Source organism: Bacillus rossius, chromosome 15 (assembly GCF_032445375.1).
Source record: "Bacillus rossius redtenbacheri isolate Brsri chromosome 15, Brsri_v3, whole genome shotgun sequence".
NCBI classification, from domain to species: Eukaryota; Metazoa; Arthropoda; class Insecta; order Phasmatodea; family Bacillidae; genus Bacillus; species Bacillus rossius.
The window spans coordinates 35,089,981-35,107,103 of NC_086342.1; the positions used below are offsets into that span (position 1 = coordinate 35,089,981).

Sequence of the window (17,123 nt, forward strand, 5' to 3'; positions counted from 1 at the left end):
CCGATCAACTGACTTTCAGGTGGATGACCTCGCCTTTATATAGGGAGAAATGCGCGGGAACGAAGAAAGGAAGGGAGGGGCGAATTAACTCCTCTTTGGAAGGGATGAGATGCGCGCGCATAAATCTCGCCGAAATTTCCCTGCCCTGGTGGTGGAAGTATAAACTAGATATTAATAATTAAAAAGAAAAGATAAATGTGGCATAAATAATTATATGTACATACATATATATTCAAACCTATGTATTAAAAAGTATTTAAACTTGCTTTCACAACTTAATTATATACTTTTATAAAACATAAATATAGTTGGTAGATCGCCGTTCACAAGATGGCGTCCCAATGTACATGTTTAGCTGTGGCAAGAGAAAAATATACATTTGTGTACATAACTCGTCCATATTTACTATTATATTCTGAAGTACATTAATATGTGTGGTTATAGCGACGTAAAAAATAATGGGCGAAGATGGTTTGTTGCTTTAATGAATTATTCTATTGTTCGTCGCTTTGTTTATAACCTACGACGTCGCACAGATTCATTGCCGCATATTACGTGAGTAGGCCTATTGCCAAAATACCTTTTTCCCTGAATTGCTTCTGAGCTTATTAAAACTCGTTTTGGGTTTAATTATAACGTAAAGTAACGTGATATTTAATATAGAGAGGGCGGGCAAGCGTCAAATTATTACCTAGGAAATTCCACGATAACAGCTCTAGCGATAAACAGAAGCAATTCCGGATCTATATTCATTGCCTCTTACAAGTCCTACAGTTTTAAAGTGTGTTTCTGAGACATACACACACCTCTGGTAGTTTGAGAGCTTCATGGAACAGCCTCGTGAACGACGCCTCGGAGAACTGGTACATGGCGTTGACCTTGCGGAGCTCGTTGATCACGAAGAACAGCCTGCTGCCGGACTCGGCGAGCGGCCGGTACACGTCGCACTCCTGCTCGAGCTCGGCCTGCAGTCGCTTGGACTCGGACAGCGACACGTGGACCGCAGCGCTGTTCGCCTTGGCTTCGTTCAGGGACGACAGCAGCTCCTGGAGCACCTCTAGCCACTCGCATCAACGCTCCCAGGCTCCACTTGAACAATAGCTTACAATTCATGATTTTTTTTAAAGCTAGATTTTGGTTTTTAATAAAACTACTGGTTTTTGCATATTACCGAAAATGGTGGTACATGCAATAAACTGACATCATCAGGCAACAACCACAACAACAACAACAACAACAAAAATAATAATCATTATTATTGTTATTTTATGGTTTGCTGCATATTTTGTTGCCTAATACATTCCAATATGCTGTTTATTTGTAAAACATCAGACAAATATTTATATTAATATATTTTTGTTTGACTAACTGTGTTGAGTTCACTGTCCAGAAGTACTTGTGTTTTTCCGCAGCTGGGTTATGCATACAGTTAAATGCATATTTCAAAACATTTGCTTAAAAAAAAATAATTCTAGAAATATATATATATATATATATATATATATATATATATATATATATATATATTGAATATGAGTAATTGAAACAAATTAAAAATAGTAAATATGAGTGATCAAAATATTTATTTGTTACAATAAACTTAAAATTAGTCAATGTCACTTAATCAAGTCATTTCAGCCAATGCGTCAACATTACATATATATATATATATATATATATATATATATATATATATATATATATATATATATATATATATATATATATATAAATCAAATGTGATGGATGAAGCGGAGCCTTAAGCACATTTCCTTTCCAGAGCTTTGGTCAATCATTATTCACAAAGGAACAATTAAATAACCTCAATCTATTTCCATATTTAAAAAAAAACATATTTCAGATGATTTTTAGAGCATATATCAATATTTATTACACATATTTATAATATTGTGGACACTATAAGTTGTACCTGTCACTAACAATATATATTTCAATTTCGTAAAAATATTTATCAAAATATTTCAGCTCATTGAGTATTATTTTTTGGCATACAATGCCAATAGGGGTCTGCGAATATTTTAAAAATATATTTTATATTTATGAATAATTTGATAATTGATTCAACATTTAAATAAAATAATATTTATAATTATTCATAACTAATAGATACAGCAAATGGAATTCAGTCACAAATATACTTATAGTTTAAAACAAAAAAAAAAAAAAACTAAAAACCCCACTTATAATTTTTAATTTTGAATGAAATAAAAAATAAAAAATAAAATTGACATTTAATTTTTTTTTTGTCCAAAAGCCAAATAATGCACCACAACACTGAATAACTAAAAATGTGGGGTGCTTGATATCATTTGTCTTAAATTTTCTATCACTAATTTATGATATAGTCATTACCAAAATGAAAGAAGAGAACACTCCACACTTTTGTTATTTGCCTGTTGGACAAAAAACTTAAATTTAAATTTTATTTATTTTTTATTTTTAGTTCATTTAACATTATAAGTGTTTTTTTTTTTTTTTAGTTTTTTAAACTATAAGTTTATTTTATTCTTTTTAGTCTAAAAAAAATTGAATATGAGTAATTGAAACAAATTAAAAATAGTAAATATGAGTGATCAAAATATTTATTTGTTACAATAAACTTAAAATTAGTCAATGTCACTTAATCAAGTCATTTCAGCCAATGCGTCAACATTACATGAACTTTTCTTGTTATCTTAGGCTCTTAGAGCAATCAAGTTCTTCTACTTGGAGATCATCCAGTGACTATGTCCGGTAGACATCTGTGAATTATGATTTTTCAGTTCGAATCGAATTCGAATCAAATTTCAAAAAAATTCACGAGTTTCAAATTTTTTTCGAATCGAATTTGAGAATATTTATTAAAATAACATAGATCATTAAAATTTTTTAACATACCACCTTTGAAAAACTTGTCACATAATTCACAGTTTAAATCAAGTAACTAAGATTAAAGTGAGACTATATTGAGGAAGCACAACCAGATTTTCAAAAATTAAAAAAAAAAATTAAATTTACATGTCTGTAGTACTATCATAAATCACTTTGCAAATCATTTCAAATTGTCATGGAGAAAGGTGAGTTCATCGACATAGTGCGGCAACAACAATTCTCTGCGGCTGGTAACTATGTTGCCTGCTGTAGAGAAAACTCTCTCACTTGCCACCTTATTTAGCATGTTATATTTTAAAGGATAAAAATATTAATAAAAATTGGTTGTCTGTAAAGTCGGTTTACGGACAATAGTTTAACGTGACAACGTCATAACAAAACATTGATGAAATGAAAGATCCAGAAGAAAAGGAAATATCATATATGGCCTGAGACTGAGCCGTAATAGGTTTTTTGCAACTAAACCATTTAGGCATTAAAAATATTATATTCTTTGAAGAATAAGTTTTTTTTAATTTTTCTATCTTTTGTATGATAAAATCTACCTCTGCATACTTTAATGTGCAATTTAATTAATAAATTTACTTTCATTAATTCAAATATATTTATTACTTTTGAAATGTTGCGTTTGCAGTTTTTATTTTTACAAGTACAAAAAAAAATTAGGAGTTGCCTGGATTCAAACCAACAACCTTTGATTTAAGAGTTAGCAATGCTAACCGCTAGCCCACGAGGCCATACTTAAAAAAACGTAATTTCAGATGGTATATAGACATTTATAAAAATTTTGTTCACAATAGGAGAATAATATTATTTCGTTTTTATAACACGATTTGATAACAAATAGGCATCCCAAAAACACCAAACTTATTTATAATGTGTTACAATATTTTTTAAAACGTTTTGCAAAAGATCCTGGGTGTAATTTGAATTAATATGTGTAACTGTAAAACACCATTGTTGGTTCAAAATGTATTTGAATTTTTAACATTACTTTTAAATAACCGTACCGATTGTGCTGAAAATCAGTGGACGATCGTTAAATTACATAATATTAATAATTAAAATGACGAAAATATGATTGAAAAGTCAAATCGATGGTTAAATCGATTGGAAGAGAGATGCCAAGCATGCGTACAATGAGCAAACAGCACACATCCATAGTGGGACATCCGTACTGGGACACTTTTTCGTGCGTGCAGCCGGCGTTCATCGATTTATTAGACCTTGTCACGTCAAAATATCACAGCATAAGGAAGTGGTACAAAAAAATTACAAATATACCGTTTTTATTGCTTAAGCATCGCACATTTTATTCTAAAATCAAGTTTATAATTAGGGGTGAGATCGAGGGTTCACTCTTAGCTGAGTTTTGAAATAAACAAACACCGTCATATCACTGCGCCGCGTCAGCAAGTGATAGGCTGAATTCATCTTGCGCCCCAAGCACTAGTTACAACACACACACTTCAGTACAGTCGGTGCTAATAAAATAACAGAGAAGTAATATAACAGGAAGCACCGTAGCACTTTGTTCAGCGTAGGTGGTTCATTTGTGAAGAAAAACCATGCACTTTACGCCTAATAGCCGTCTTCACAAAATCATCACAAGTTTTGATAACAGGATACTCAAGTTTCCTTTTCTTCCCGGTAGTTGTTAATTTCCCAGTGTCCTGTAATTCTTTCCTTGCACGAAGCACACTGCTCTTCGAAACACCCATAAATTCCGCAGTTAAACTTGCGATATTGTTCACACGACAATCCGAATATTTGTCTGAAAATGTTTTAAAAACATTCAACACAATAGTTTTCTGTGCACTTTTCAAAGGCTTTCCCATTCTGTGCTTTACAAAACTCGGTCCGGCGTCAGCCATAACAAACCGTGCGCGCGCGAATCCGAAATACAACTGTTGCGCCGGACATCAACTGTACACTTTACACACGGCGTCTGCTAACATAATTGTAAGTAAATACTTGCTGACACATTAAACTGTATTGGATATTAATGTTGAAACGCTATAATGCTATATAACAATTGTTATAAAAAAGGCAGTGTAAAAATACTTACAAATGATACGTAACCAAGGGCCTTATTCTTGCGCACGAATAATGTGCGTGGCGGCCGGCAGACAATGAAAATGTTTGTTTACAAGAGGCTTTGTTTATTCCAAAAATCAGGTAAGAGTGAACGGTGAATACTATTATGCAAAAAAAAATGTAAAGTAATCCATAAAAACAAAACCTATTCATGGAAAGTACGTTTATTTAAAAAGTAGACTTTGCGAAAGCACGCCAAATAATTTAAATTAATGAGTGATGCAATAAAACAATTTTATTCAACGTAAAAAATAAAAAATAAAACCGTAACAAGAACGTGATTATAACTATACGCATAACGATCGCGCGGGTTAACTCGGTTCCTGACAGAGCGCATTCGTGCGTGCAGTCTGCGAGCTACCAATATCAATTTTTGACTACGTGCGCGCAGGGTCTCCACAAGGAAAAAATATTTCGTACCAACTTAGGCGAGAAAAAAAGTAATAGATTAGAAAAAAAAGTACTAAATTATAATTTGTTATGGTTTTTAACAATTTAGGAAATTATTATGACATTGCAATGCTCAAACTTAAATATCACACCACACACACATACATTCCATAGTTTTTTAAAAAATAATTACGCTTAATAATAAAACATATTTGAGTTACAATAATATTATTATATTAAAGAAAAATGTACTAGATCTGTACTAAACCACTAATAAAGTTATAAAAGTACTAGATCTAGTACGAAAGTACTAACAGTGGAGACCCTGCGTGCGCGCGCTCTATACAGGAATACAGGAATCAACACAACCAAACTGGCGCTGCTTACGTTTTTATAAGTGGTATAAAGCAACTCCCGAGACGTTAAAGATGAAGTTTATAACTTTTAAAAAGTCTTTAAAACACGATTTACACATCAGATTACTTTGTAATAGGATTAATTAAGTTAGTAAGCAGTTTTATCAGAACGAACGGCGTAAATTGCGTAAAGCAATAGGCACGTAGTAAACAACGGGAATTTATTGCATTACATCAAATGAGGTTAAAACGGGACAGAAATAAAATGGTTCAAATAACGTGAAAACGTAAATAACGGTAACGTAAATAAGGGGTTTCGCTGTGTAATTTTTTGTAAGTGGAAGATGTAATCGTCCATTTACATTTCTTTTAAAAATAGGGGGGGGGGGGGGGGGGGGGTCTTATATTTAGTATATCCGGGCCATATTTTGCAAGTCGAATTATTGTAAAATGAATTCAATTCGAATTGACGAATCGAATATCAAAAAATTCAAACTCGAATTCGGAAATTTCGAATATTCGCAGAAACCTAATAAATATATCATTTGGTTCTCCAGTTTTTGTGGCCAACATTTACTATGTCTACAAGTACATGGTAAGTTAGCTTGAACAATCAGCATGAAATAATATGTATGTAAAAAAAGGTATTAACTGACATTTGTTCCATGTAAATGTAACCATAGCAACACAACTTAAACTGTACATTAAAACTACTTTGAAATAAATTATTTTATATAATAACTGCATTTGAAAATATAATATACATCAAAAATTGTTTTGCCTACTTTCTAATGTATATTTTTACCACACAGGATCTTAAACCTGCTATATTTACTCTTCAGTAATAAATGTTTGCACAACTTTCTACTCAATTAGAATATTAAACTTGCGAGACAGAGTTCAAAATGATGTAAATGTGTGTTATTAATGAAGGAAATTAAATTTTTATGGAGCCAAAGTAAAAAAAAAATTAAATTAAATAAATAAAACTTTATCTTAAATTTTAATTTTCATCTCAAGAAGTTTCCTGTATTTTATAATAATTACCTCATTTTTAGAAAAGATAGAAATCCTAACTTGTCTCTTTTGGACAGAGGTGGAGTACTAATCACAGTCAATAAACACTAATTTAAATTAGTTATTGCCCTTACATGCTATGATTATCAGGCAGTGAAGCAATTTGGATTAAAATAAAATTTCCACAATCTCACTTATTAACAATCGGAAACATTTATATTCCCCCTCATACACTTCAACCAACTTTATGGTCCTTATTTTGAGGATCTAACTTATAAATTTGGTACGAATAATAATAATGATATTCTTGTAACTGGTGACTTTAATAACTCAGGTGTCGATTGGATTAACAATCAGACATGTAATATTTCGCATTCAGCTATAAAAACCAAAGCTAATGCCCTTATTTATTTTATGTCTAGTATTGGTTTCCAGCAATCCAATTTTGAATTCTATTTAAAATAGCTTTTAGATCTTTGTCTCACAAATATACAATCCTGTTCTGTCCAAAAAGCATCAGATCTTTTAGTGAAAGAAGATTTATTTCATTCATCTTTACTGTGAGGGTACACACTAATAATATGACGACAGGTACACGTTATGCTGGACTGATGTGACCCAAACATAAACAAACACCTCGTTTGTTTACAAACACAGGACTGCATGAATGGCAGATGATATTTGTCAATACACGAGTGCCATAACTTTAAAATATAATTAAGGAGACTGACCTGTAGTACAAATAAACAATAAGTGATTTTCCAAGAAATTTTAATAATATTAAGGAAATGGAGGCAAAACAATAACATAACATTGGAATTGCATTTATACTTGATAATGGCTAAAGTTCTCTGAGGCACAATGTGACTAGCAGAAAAAAAAAATGTTATTGAAACTGCAGGACGTTACGCTCGACAACAGTCCAATTCAAGTTCAGTCTCTATTGTTGGTATCCAAAACAACACGTAGATGCAGTCTACACATTAAATAAGGGTGGGGGTTGCTCCGGGCTAAATTTCTGTCGGTAGGCTATTTCTACCCCCAGGACCTCTGGGGGGACCGCGGACAGTTACTATTAGATGGCACAGTCTCTGCGATAACGTCTCGTAGCGGGAATCACCGGGTAAGACGAGGGGCGGTTGCAGTCCAACAATGCACTGGCGCCGACCCAAGGCGACCGCGCCTTACCTTGCGAATGCTGCGCTGGCTCCGCAGTCTCCAGTCCGCGTGACGGCTGTCCCAGGGAGTGCGCTGCGATGCACCAGTAGGTACCACACACTTTAGGTCACCAGAGCACTCACACGATGCGAAGTTCCGGCGCGCACGTAGTTGTTTCCCAGACCGCGGACGCGTAGATGAATTCGATAAATACAGTCCCTAATCCGCGGGCAGTATTAATAATACTGACAGTTCAACTTCAGCTCGCGATTCCGCAGCCCGGAATCGCGGGTAGGGAAAACTTCTCACGCGAAGCGACACGAGCTCCGACTCTGCGCAGCGGACCGACTCCCCGAGAAAACGCCAGGCGGCTCTTTTATACCTCCGCCCAGCGTCCCCAGCGGCCTCTCAGATTGGCCCGTTTTTGAGTTCAGGCGGTTGCCGATTGCCGCTAATTCTCCTGGCGCCGTCACACTATCACTTCAAAAGTCGAATATTTACCAATACCGCGGACCATTGTTGACTAGGCCCCCTCAAACACTGTTTATATGTCCTTCAATACGCCCTACTGACCATATATATATATATATATATATATATATATATATATATATATATATATATATATATATATATGTGGGCCGTGTATCGGTACATTACTCATCAATATTACACTCGATATTACATTTAATAAAAATACAACTAATACTTCTTATATAAATTATAAATTGGGCGACTATTTTTGTCTTTATCATGCCATTCAGGAGCATGACTGGTCTGATATTAACGAACTTAATAATGTAAATTTAATGGTTGATTACCTGACCATATAATTTATTATATAAATTATTATATTCCAACATCCATCAAACAATCTTTAAATAAATATCCATATTAGTATTGGAAAGAACTTACCAATACTTTAAAATCTGAAAGACACTTACATAAAGTATATAAATGTAATTTAAATCCAATATATAATGCACTATTTTCTCAAAAAAATGCAAGTAATCTAAATCACTAATTACTAGAGATGAAAAAAAAAACTGGATCCAATCTATTAATAAAATAATAAACATAATCTTAAAATTTTTGGCATTATGTTAAAATAATGAGAAATGCCACGGTAACTAACGATCCTTTAAGTATTTTCAATTGCTTTGCTTCCTACTTTTTGAGTGTTTACTTTACTTCTAACTCAACGTACAATTTACCAACTTCTGATATACCTAATTGGTCTATCCCATTATTTTATATCAGTAATAGTCAAGTTATCTGGAGTATGAAAACTCTAAAATCTTCCATGTCCACGGGTTTTGATAAAATCTCTAAAATTATTATAAAAGGTTGTGCAAACATCCTTGTGCCTCACTTCAGATGTATTTTTAATTTAAGAGGGCGATAAAGGGCTTCATTTAGAGCTGTTTTAGTGGTCAATGCGACGGCAAGTAGAGGTCAAACCAGTTAATGCAGATGAATGAGATTTTTACACATCATTGAGGAAAGGTATAATGACTGATCCCAGTTGTCAGAATGCGGTTAATGTTGTTATTAATAAGCAAAATTAATTAGTAAAAAGGTTTATATTAGCACAAATTTGACAACTTGCAGAAAATAAAGTAATCGGAATAACAAAAAAGTAAAAACTGAACGATTTACATGTAACATTCTTGTATAGTATATGATTTTTGGAAATAATTATCTTCATACAATTGCGAATTACTTGCACATGCATAAGTCACTGCACATTCATGTTTGAGCCGAAAATTTGCCACTTCACTGTTTGGAGATAGGACACTTTTATTCCATCCCTTCAGCAAAATCCGAGCGCTGTAGATAATCCTCGCCATTAGAGTGGTCGGGTTCTGGCTGTTATCTGCGCCTTGTTGACGAATGTGTGGAAGGGGTGTAGAGGAAGGTCTGGTTTTCGATAACACATGTCTTGTCGGGTTACTCTGCATTTCTCTTGTCATTGCATTCGCGTCCACCTCATTTACATTATTCTTAGAGTATTCTTTGCACATCTATATTTTATAGTACCGTTTATTTACAAATATTTAACTGGATTATGGATATAAAATTAATAATTTTAAGTTGCTTTTAGGTTACTTGGCATACATCTTATTTTCAACCAAATAATAATAGTTGTATAAAAATTAAATCAACTAAATATGCCGTGGGATTTTACTTTGCAAGGCATTTATTGGGGGATAAGATTTACAGATTTTGCAGTTCCAACACTTGTAAGCACAGCACAAAATACGAATAGTTACACAAAACTGTAAAGCTGATTTGTAAACAATAGTTTACCTCGCGGTTACATACAAATTGATAATAGTGAAACCTCGTTAATATTATCCCGCTTATTACGAATGACTCGTTAATATTACCTATTACTATTTCCCCGTGAAATATGCCCATTAAACACAATGAAGATTTGTTTGGTTAATACGAAATTCTCGTTATTATGTATAGCGAACAATAACAATTCCCGTCCGTATAAACAAACAGTCATGTTTACCGTTTAATACGAACCAAAGATTACCACAAAGATACGGCCCCGCCTGAGTGTCCGAAGTGTGTTTTTAACTCTATGTTTTCAAAATCACTTGTTCGTGTGTTCGATATGTTCAGAAATCACTCGCGTTTGTACAATATTCGATATATCGAACTTCACGTGGGATGGTATTTACGTTCGATTTTGTACTTCCTTTGTATACATGAATCTGTGCCGGACCAATAAAAACAAAATATATGTTACGCCTAACGTGTTTAATATTTGTGTACGTTGTAATGAAAGTTTAAGTGAATTATCTCGTGAGAATTTTATTAAACTTTAGAATTTGTACGTACACACATAAAAATGGAGGCAAAACGTAAACGCAAGGAAATTGCATTGAAGACGAAAATTAAGATAGTAAATTCAGTTCGTCAGGGTGAAAAAACGAAAACAGAACTTTCTGAAGAGTTTGGTATATCAAAATCAACCTTAAGTACAATTCTAAAGCAAGCAGATAAAATAGAAGAAGCGGTCAGGAAAGGTAGTAATCAAACTAAGAAAAGGATGCGCGTCGGTAAACATTCCGAATTAGAGGCCAAACTGCTGGAGTGGTTTCATCAAATGCGCGCCGCCAGAGTTCCAATTTCCGGGCCTATTATCCAAGAAAAGGCTGATCAGCTGGCACTGCAACTCAGAATTGACGATTTCCATTGCAGCAACGGATGGCTTCAACGCTTCAAAGATAGGCATAATTTGGCCACAAAATCCATTTGTGGCGAATCTGCAGCTGTCGACCAAACAGCAACGAGTGACTGGCTTCAGTCAGTACAGTCCATCGTAAGTAAATTTGCACCACAAGATGTGTTTAATATGGATGAAACAGGGCTTTTTTACAATCTGTTGCCCAATAAAACTCTAACCGTAAAAGGTGAAAACTGCCATGGCGGTAAACACAGTAAAGTTCGTCTTACAGTTTTACTATGTTGTAATCAAGATGGCAGTACTAAACTTCGACCCTTGGTTATTGGCAAGTCTGCCAAGCCAAGATGTTTCAAAGATGTTGCAGCAAAAAACCTGCCAGTAGATTACGAGGCAAACAGTAAGGCTTGGGTCACCACAAAAATTTTCCAGTTGTGGTTGTTAAAATTGGAAAGGAAAATGGCGACTCTAAATCGCAAAATTTTGTTATTGTTGGACAACTGTGCTGCACATACTGCTCATGGTATGAAGTTGGAAAACATTACCTTACTCTTCTTGCTACCAAATACAACAAGTGTGACACAACCACTCGACCAAGGTATAATACAGTGCTTGAAAAGAAACTACAGACAGCGCTTGGTGAAATACCTTATCAGGCAGTGTGAAAAAGGAAAGACTGAGCTTCCTAGATGGTCAGTTTTGGATGCTATCCGCAGTATAGCCATGTCGTGGGACAGCATCAGCCAAAAGACAATTGTGCATTGCTTTGCAAAAAGTGGTTTTGGCCAGCAAACTGTTGAAGAACCTGACTGTGATCAACCTTTAGAGGATTGGCAAGAGTTAAAAGAACATGTGCAAGTTGATAATGACTTCAATGAGTTTGTTCATATTGATGACAGTGTGTACACCAGTGCAAGATTAACTGCAGAAGATCTTGTTGGTTCACGAGGATTACAGGAAACACCAACGGCTGACGCTGTACAGTCACTTTGTGAGGGTGGTACAAGTCAGGATAATGATGGTGATGACGACAATGGTGAGGTAGTGCATAAACTTCCAAGCAAAAGTGATACAATCAGTGCTTTGCGTACACTGGAAAATGTACTTGCTGCAAGTGATGTGCCAATTGACTTGATTGCAGGATTTGAGAAGATATGTTCTGCTGTAAATGATATTTACAGAGATAAGTGTGTCCAGAAAAAAATTAATGATTTTTTTAAACCTATGTAAATATATCTTGCATACTTTGCATAAGAATTGCTATACACTCAACAGCAATTAACTGTACGGTAAATGTTAATCATTTTTGTCAAAACTTTGGAAGCAAATTAAATAAGAATACATACATACGTATATGTAAACTAATTATCAGTCTGTTATAGTATATTTTATTAAAACTATTAAAATTGCTTCTAAGTGTATTTTGTTAGTGTGCATGTCAATATCTGGCTTCTATTACAATAATAATATTCCACATTTTTAGTGCTCTGACATGTAGGAATTCAATATTTCTTATCGAGTTCTTATTCTACCTATTGGCTCAAGAACCTCATTAATATGAACCTCGTTATTACAAACTGAAATATTTTACTCCCCTTCAGGTTTGTATTAATGAGGTTTCACTGTATACATAAAAATATTACAAGTTTTCAAAGCTATCATGTTGTTTCATTATGTAGCATATAAAAGTATCTCTTGTTTGTATCCCATTTAACACTAAAATGTATTTTATATATAATGTATCACATATATAACACGTGTATATGTCATAAATAGTAGTTACTGAAGTAAAAAGGTTTTACCTTTATTACAAAATAAAATACACAATATAAATTATTCATAACGTAATTTCTTCTTGCTTTTAGCATTCTCAGATGTAGTTTCTGCAATTGGCGTACTTTCTTCAGTCTTTGGGCTTTCCTTTAACCTTAAATCAAGGTAAAAAAAAACACATGTTTTTATTAATAACACTGCCTGAAGCTATACACTGAAAACGACCCATGAATACTATAAAAAATTTGTGTACTTACTTATTTTTCTCTCTCCAATTTGCTATATTTTTACCTCTATTCCGTTTTCTTCGCACAGACAAATGCAATTTACCACGAGCATTACCTTTTACAAAACGTGCATTTGTTTTCGCCATTTATAAATGAACATCCATTCATATATCCCGAGCTAACACAGCGACAGCAAGGAAAACTAAATCCGACTGCCTCGCAGTGCCACCCCACCCCTTTCGGTCCTTATCGTGGGACTGAGAGGTGTCGCCTATCGCGAGGGACTCAGAGCAATATCGGTCTAACGTACAATATCAGGCGCACATGTTACGCTTCAAGCAGCTGGAATTTCTAGTAGCTATTTATCCCACTCTTAAGTATAAAAAATGGTGTCTACCCATTTAAATGGAAAATCACAAAAATGATCTCTTTACAAAAAAAAAGGAAGTAAACTAGATGTATCTAATTACAGACCCATTTCACTTTTGAATGGCTTTGCCAAAGTTTTTGACAAAATTATTTTTAAGAATCTTATCATAAATTTAAAAAACAAACTCTCAGATAGTCCACATGGTTTCCGTAATAGTAAAACAACAACAAATATTTTTTGTCTTTTCTTAATCCTATTTTTGCTGAAGTGATTTCTAGAGGTCAGGTCAGTACCTGTTAGTTTGATCTTGCAAAAGCTTTCGATACAATTAACCATAAAAAATTACTTAAAAAATTATCCAATATAGGACTCGCAGATAAATACCTAAAAAGGTTTACTAGTTATCTGAATGATCGTAAATTTTATGTATCCCTAAAAATGCTAATTCTGATTTACAGAAAGAAAGTTCTGGTTTTCCTCAAAGTGGAACTTTATCACCTTTATTATTTAATATCTTTATCAATGACATTATAAATATATTAAAATATTCCTATGGTGTCCTATTTGCTGATGACTTAAAAATCTATAAAATACATCTTCACAAATTGATTGTACTTTACTTCAATATAACATCAATGCAATTGATGATTGGTGTTAAGTTGAATCTTGTTAATCTTAACAATGGAAAAACTACTATCATAAGTTTTACTAGAAAACTCTTCCCTATTAATTTTGATTACAGTCTAGTAAATCATACATTAACCAAGAGTAAAATAGTAAAATATTTACATAGTTCTCACACTTGATTCTAAGTTACTTTTTAATTTCACATGGAATCCCTTACCACCACTTCCAACAGAACACTTGCATTGATCAATTATATATCTAGTTTTTCTACTAATTCAGATTCTATTATATGCATTTATATGTAATTGATTAGATCAAAATTAGAATATAATTACATTATTTGGAACAATTAGAGCAATTTAAATATTGTCAAAATGGACAAAATTCCATCAAAATTAATCAATATTATTAATATAAGAAATCTCTAAATCATCAAAAAGAATTAAACTCTGTACTCGGTTCTTAAGAACAAGAAGGATAGTTCTAGATGCAAACTTTGTACGTAAATGCTTGAAAAACAAATTAGATTGCAATTACTTGTTAGCTAGTATTGCCATTACAGTCCTACTTTTAATAAATGCAATTGTTCTCTCTTGTGTTATAGAGGTAAAATTAATGATATTTTATGTAGATTAATAAATAATTTTAATAAAATTGGTAGTATTATTCCAATATTAGAAATCCTTGCAAACATTAATCTACTATATACTAATTAATAGTTATTAATTTTAATAATTATAATCATAGTTAGAGTGTAATAGATAATAGATAGTGTGGTTTATTGTACTGTACGGTTTTGTTTTTTGCAGCATATGAGTTTATAGTTACAATTTTTTTATTTTTTTATTTATTTTTTATTTGAGTGTGTTAGGTGTTCTGTGTTTGTCTATGTTTTTTCCACACATTTTGTCTGTCTGTGGTTTATTTTCTATGTATGGTGTCTACCACCTTGGCATTAAGCTGTGGGTAGACATGCATCAATGTAAATAAATAAATAAATAAACAAATAACAATTTAAAAAGTACTATATATAAAACAAAACAGTTTTTCAATTTCTCTTGATATATTTGTTAGACCATAAAAAAAAAAACTAATACCTTGTTCTGAAGTATATCGCCTTGAGCATTGGCCAGCTCATGCAACAAAACTTCCTGTAATTGGTCGACTTTCAACTTCAGTTCCTCTTCTTTTCGCATAAGATCGACCCTCCTCTGTTCGAGTTCTGGTCGCTCCAGGCGTAACACACTCGCTAGCAACTGAGGGGAGGAGGAAAATATTAACTCAATATGTACACTACAAATAAATATTAATTTTTTGTTCTAAATAAAGTGGAAATTTATGTGACAAATTTAATCAAAATAACTTGTCCATAGTTTTATCCAAGTGCCTTTAAAATTGTAATATCAACATATTGTTTTACTATACTTCTCATAAATTCCAAAGACTAAAGACAAAATCAGTAAATAGCCACCTGATTTATTGTGGCAATGTGCCAGCACACACATGCAAAAAAAAAAAATTAATAGGTAATTCTACGAGTGCACAAATTATAACTGAAACAAAATTGTTCGAGATGAAATACTGCTGCAACATCAAGAGTTCTACAGCATAAATTCTACCTCAAATAATAACTTAATATCTTTAGGAATCACACTGTTACTCTAAGCTTCCCTTTATTGTTTAAGGTCCAGCAACATTGGACAAGTATAAAAGTTGCTCATACACTGAGTCATAAAGTAATTGCTACATGAGTGAGCACAAAAGCTTTTCAAATATTATTAGTTAGGCTTTATGTCCGTGACAATATGTGTCTATAAATACTAAAGACAGACAGACATATATCATGAATACAACACAGGAAAATATTGTGTAATATATATTTGTTTTATTTTTTCATTAATTTTATATCAAACAGATTACATTATACTTATTCTATTTATTCGTTCATAAATTCATTAATTTTGTACCAACATACTGATTTGTCATGCAAAATTTCAATGAAAATTCTCCTAAGCATAAAAAATCACTCACTTAATACATACATGCATAGAATAGTTTCAATAATACATAAACATTGCTGTGAATTATTGCAAGTAAATTACCCCATGTAAAAATGTATGGGGGGACAAAAATTATTTTCATAGCATTCAAATTCACACTCACAAATTTCCAGGACAATCTGTATGTGGTTAGGAATTTGTATGGGGTTAGGAATTTATATGGGGTTACAAATCTGTATGGGGTTATAAACTTGTATGGGGCTAGTAGAAATTATTTGATACTTTTTAGCCCATTTTAAAAATGTGGTATATTAAATATGTTTTTTAATTTAATTAATTATTACAGTTTTAAGTTGCAACGTTGGTGATGTGTTGCAATTTACGTGTCTTTTTTAACTACCATAGTTTTCTTGCATTTGTTGTATGTTGGATCCTTGCACTCTTGCATTTCTCACAAAGTAAATAAACTCAGCCTTACAATAGTTACAAAAACAATGTGTCACCAAACACATTAATTCCTAACTAGAGAGAGCTTAGTGCATGCAATGAAATTCAACACCTACCTGATCAGCTAACGTGGCTTGTGTCATGGTAAAATTAACGACAGTGATGACGGCAGAAGAGCTTGGACTAAGTTCTGGATTCACGTTTCGGCTTGTAAAGAACAACTGAAAGTTGTCGTTGTAGTCTATAAGCTTATCTCCCAGCTGCACCACTTTCCTTGGACCTGGAAATGAATTAGAGAGAATGCAGTTATTTTAGTTATGCATCCAAGAAATGATTAAATTAGGCTTCTGCAAATAACACTTGATACTCTACAGAAGAGTCCAAGAAAAATTAATAAAAAAAATATATTAAATAAAAAACAGAGGAATATACATTAAACCATGACAGAGATGTGTACAATGAAGGTGGGGGGGGGGGGGGGGGGGAAAGGAACTGGCAAAGAAATTTTTTAAACCAGTAAAATTATAAGCTTGAAAATTGTTCTTTAAATAACTGATCATATTCGTGTGC

The 17,123-nt window shown here is 33.0% G+C and overlaps 1 protein-coding gene across 1 annotated transcript in view; it reads right to left on the bottom strand.

Moving 5' to 3' along the window:
- LOC134539674 (cytoplasmic dynein 2 heavy chain 1) overlaps positions 1 to 17,123 on the bottom strand; it is a 446,052-nt gene that overhangs the window by 89,358 nt on the left and 339,571 nt on the right. Inside the window, exons 64-66 of the mRNA XM_063381862.1 lie at positions 16,670 to 16,833; positions 15,204 to 15,362; positions 807 to 1,046 (exon numbers count right to left, since the gene is read on the bottom strand). Coding sequence (XP_063237932.1) covers positions 807 to 1,046; positions 15,204 to 15,362; positions 16,670 to 16,833 — 563 coding nt within the window. The remainder of the gene's footprint in view (positions 1 to 806; positions 1,047 to 15,203; positions 15,363 to 16,669; positions 16,834 to 17,123) is intronic.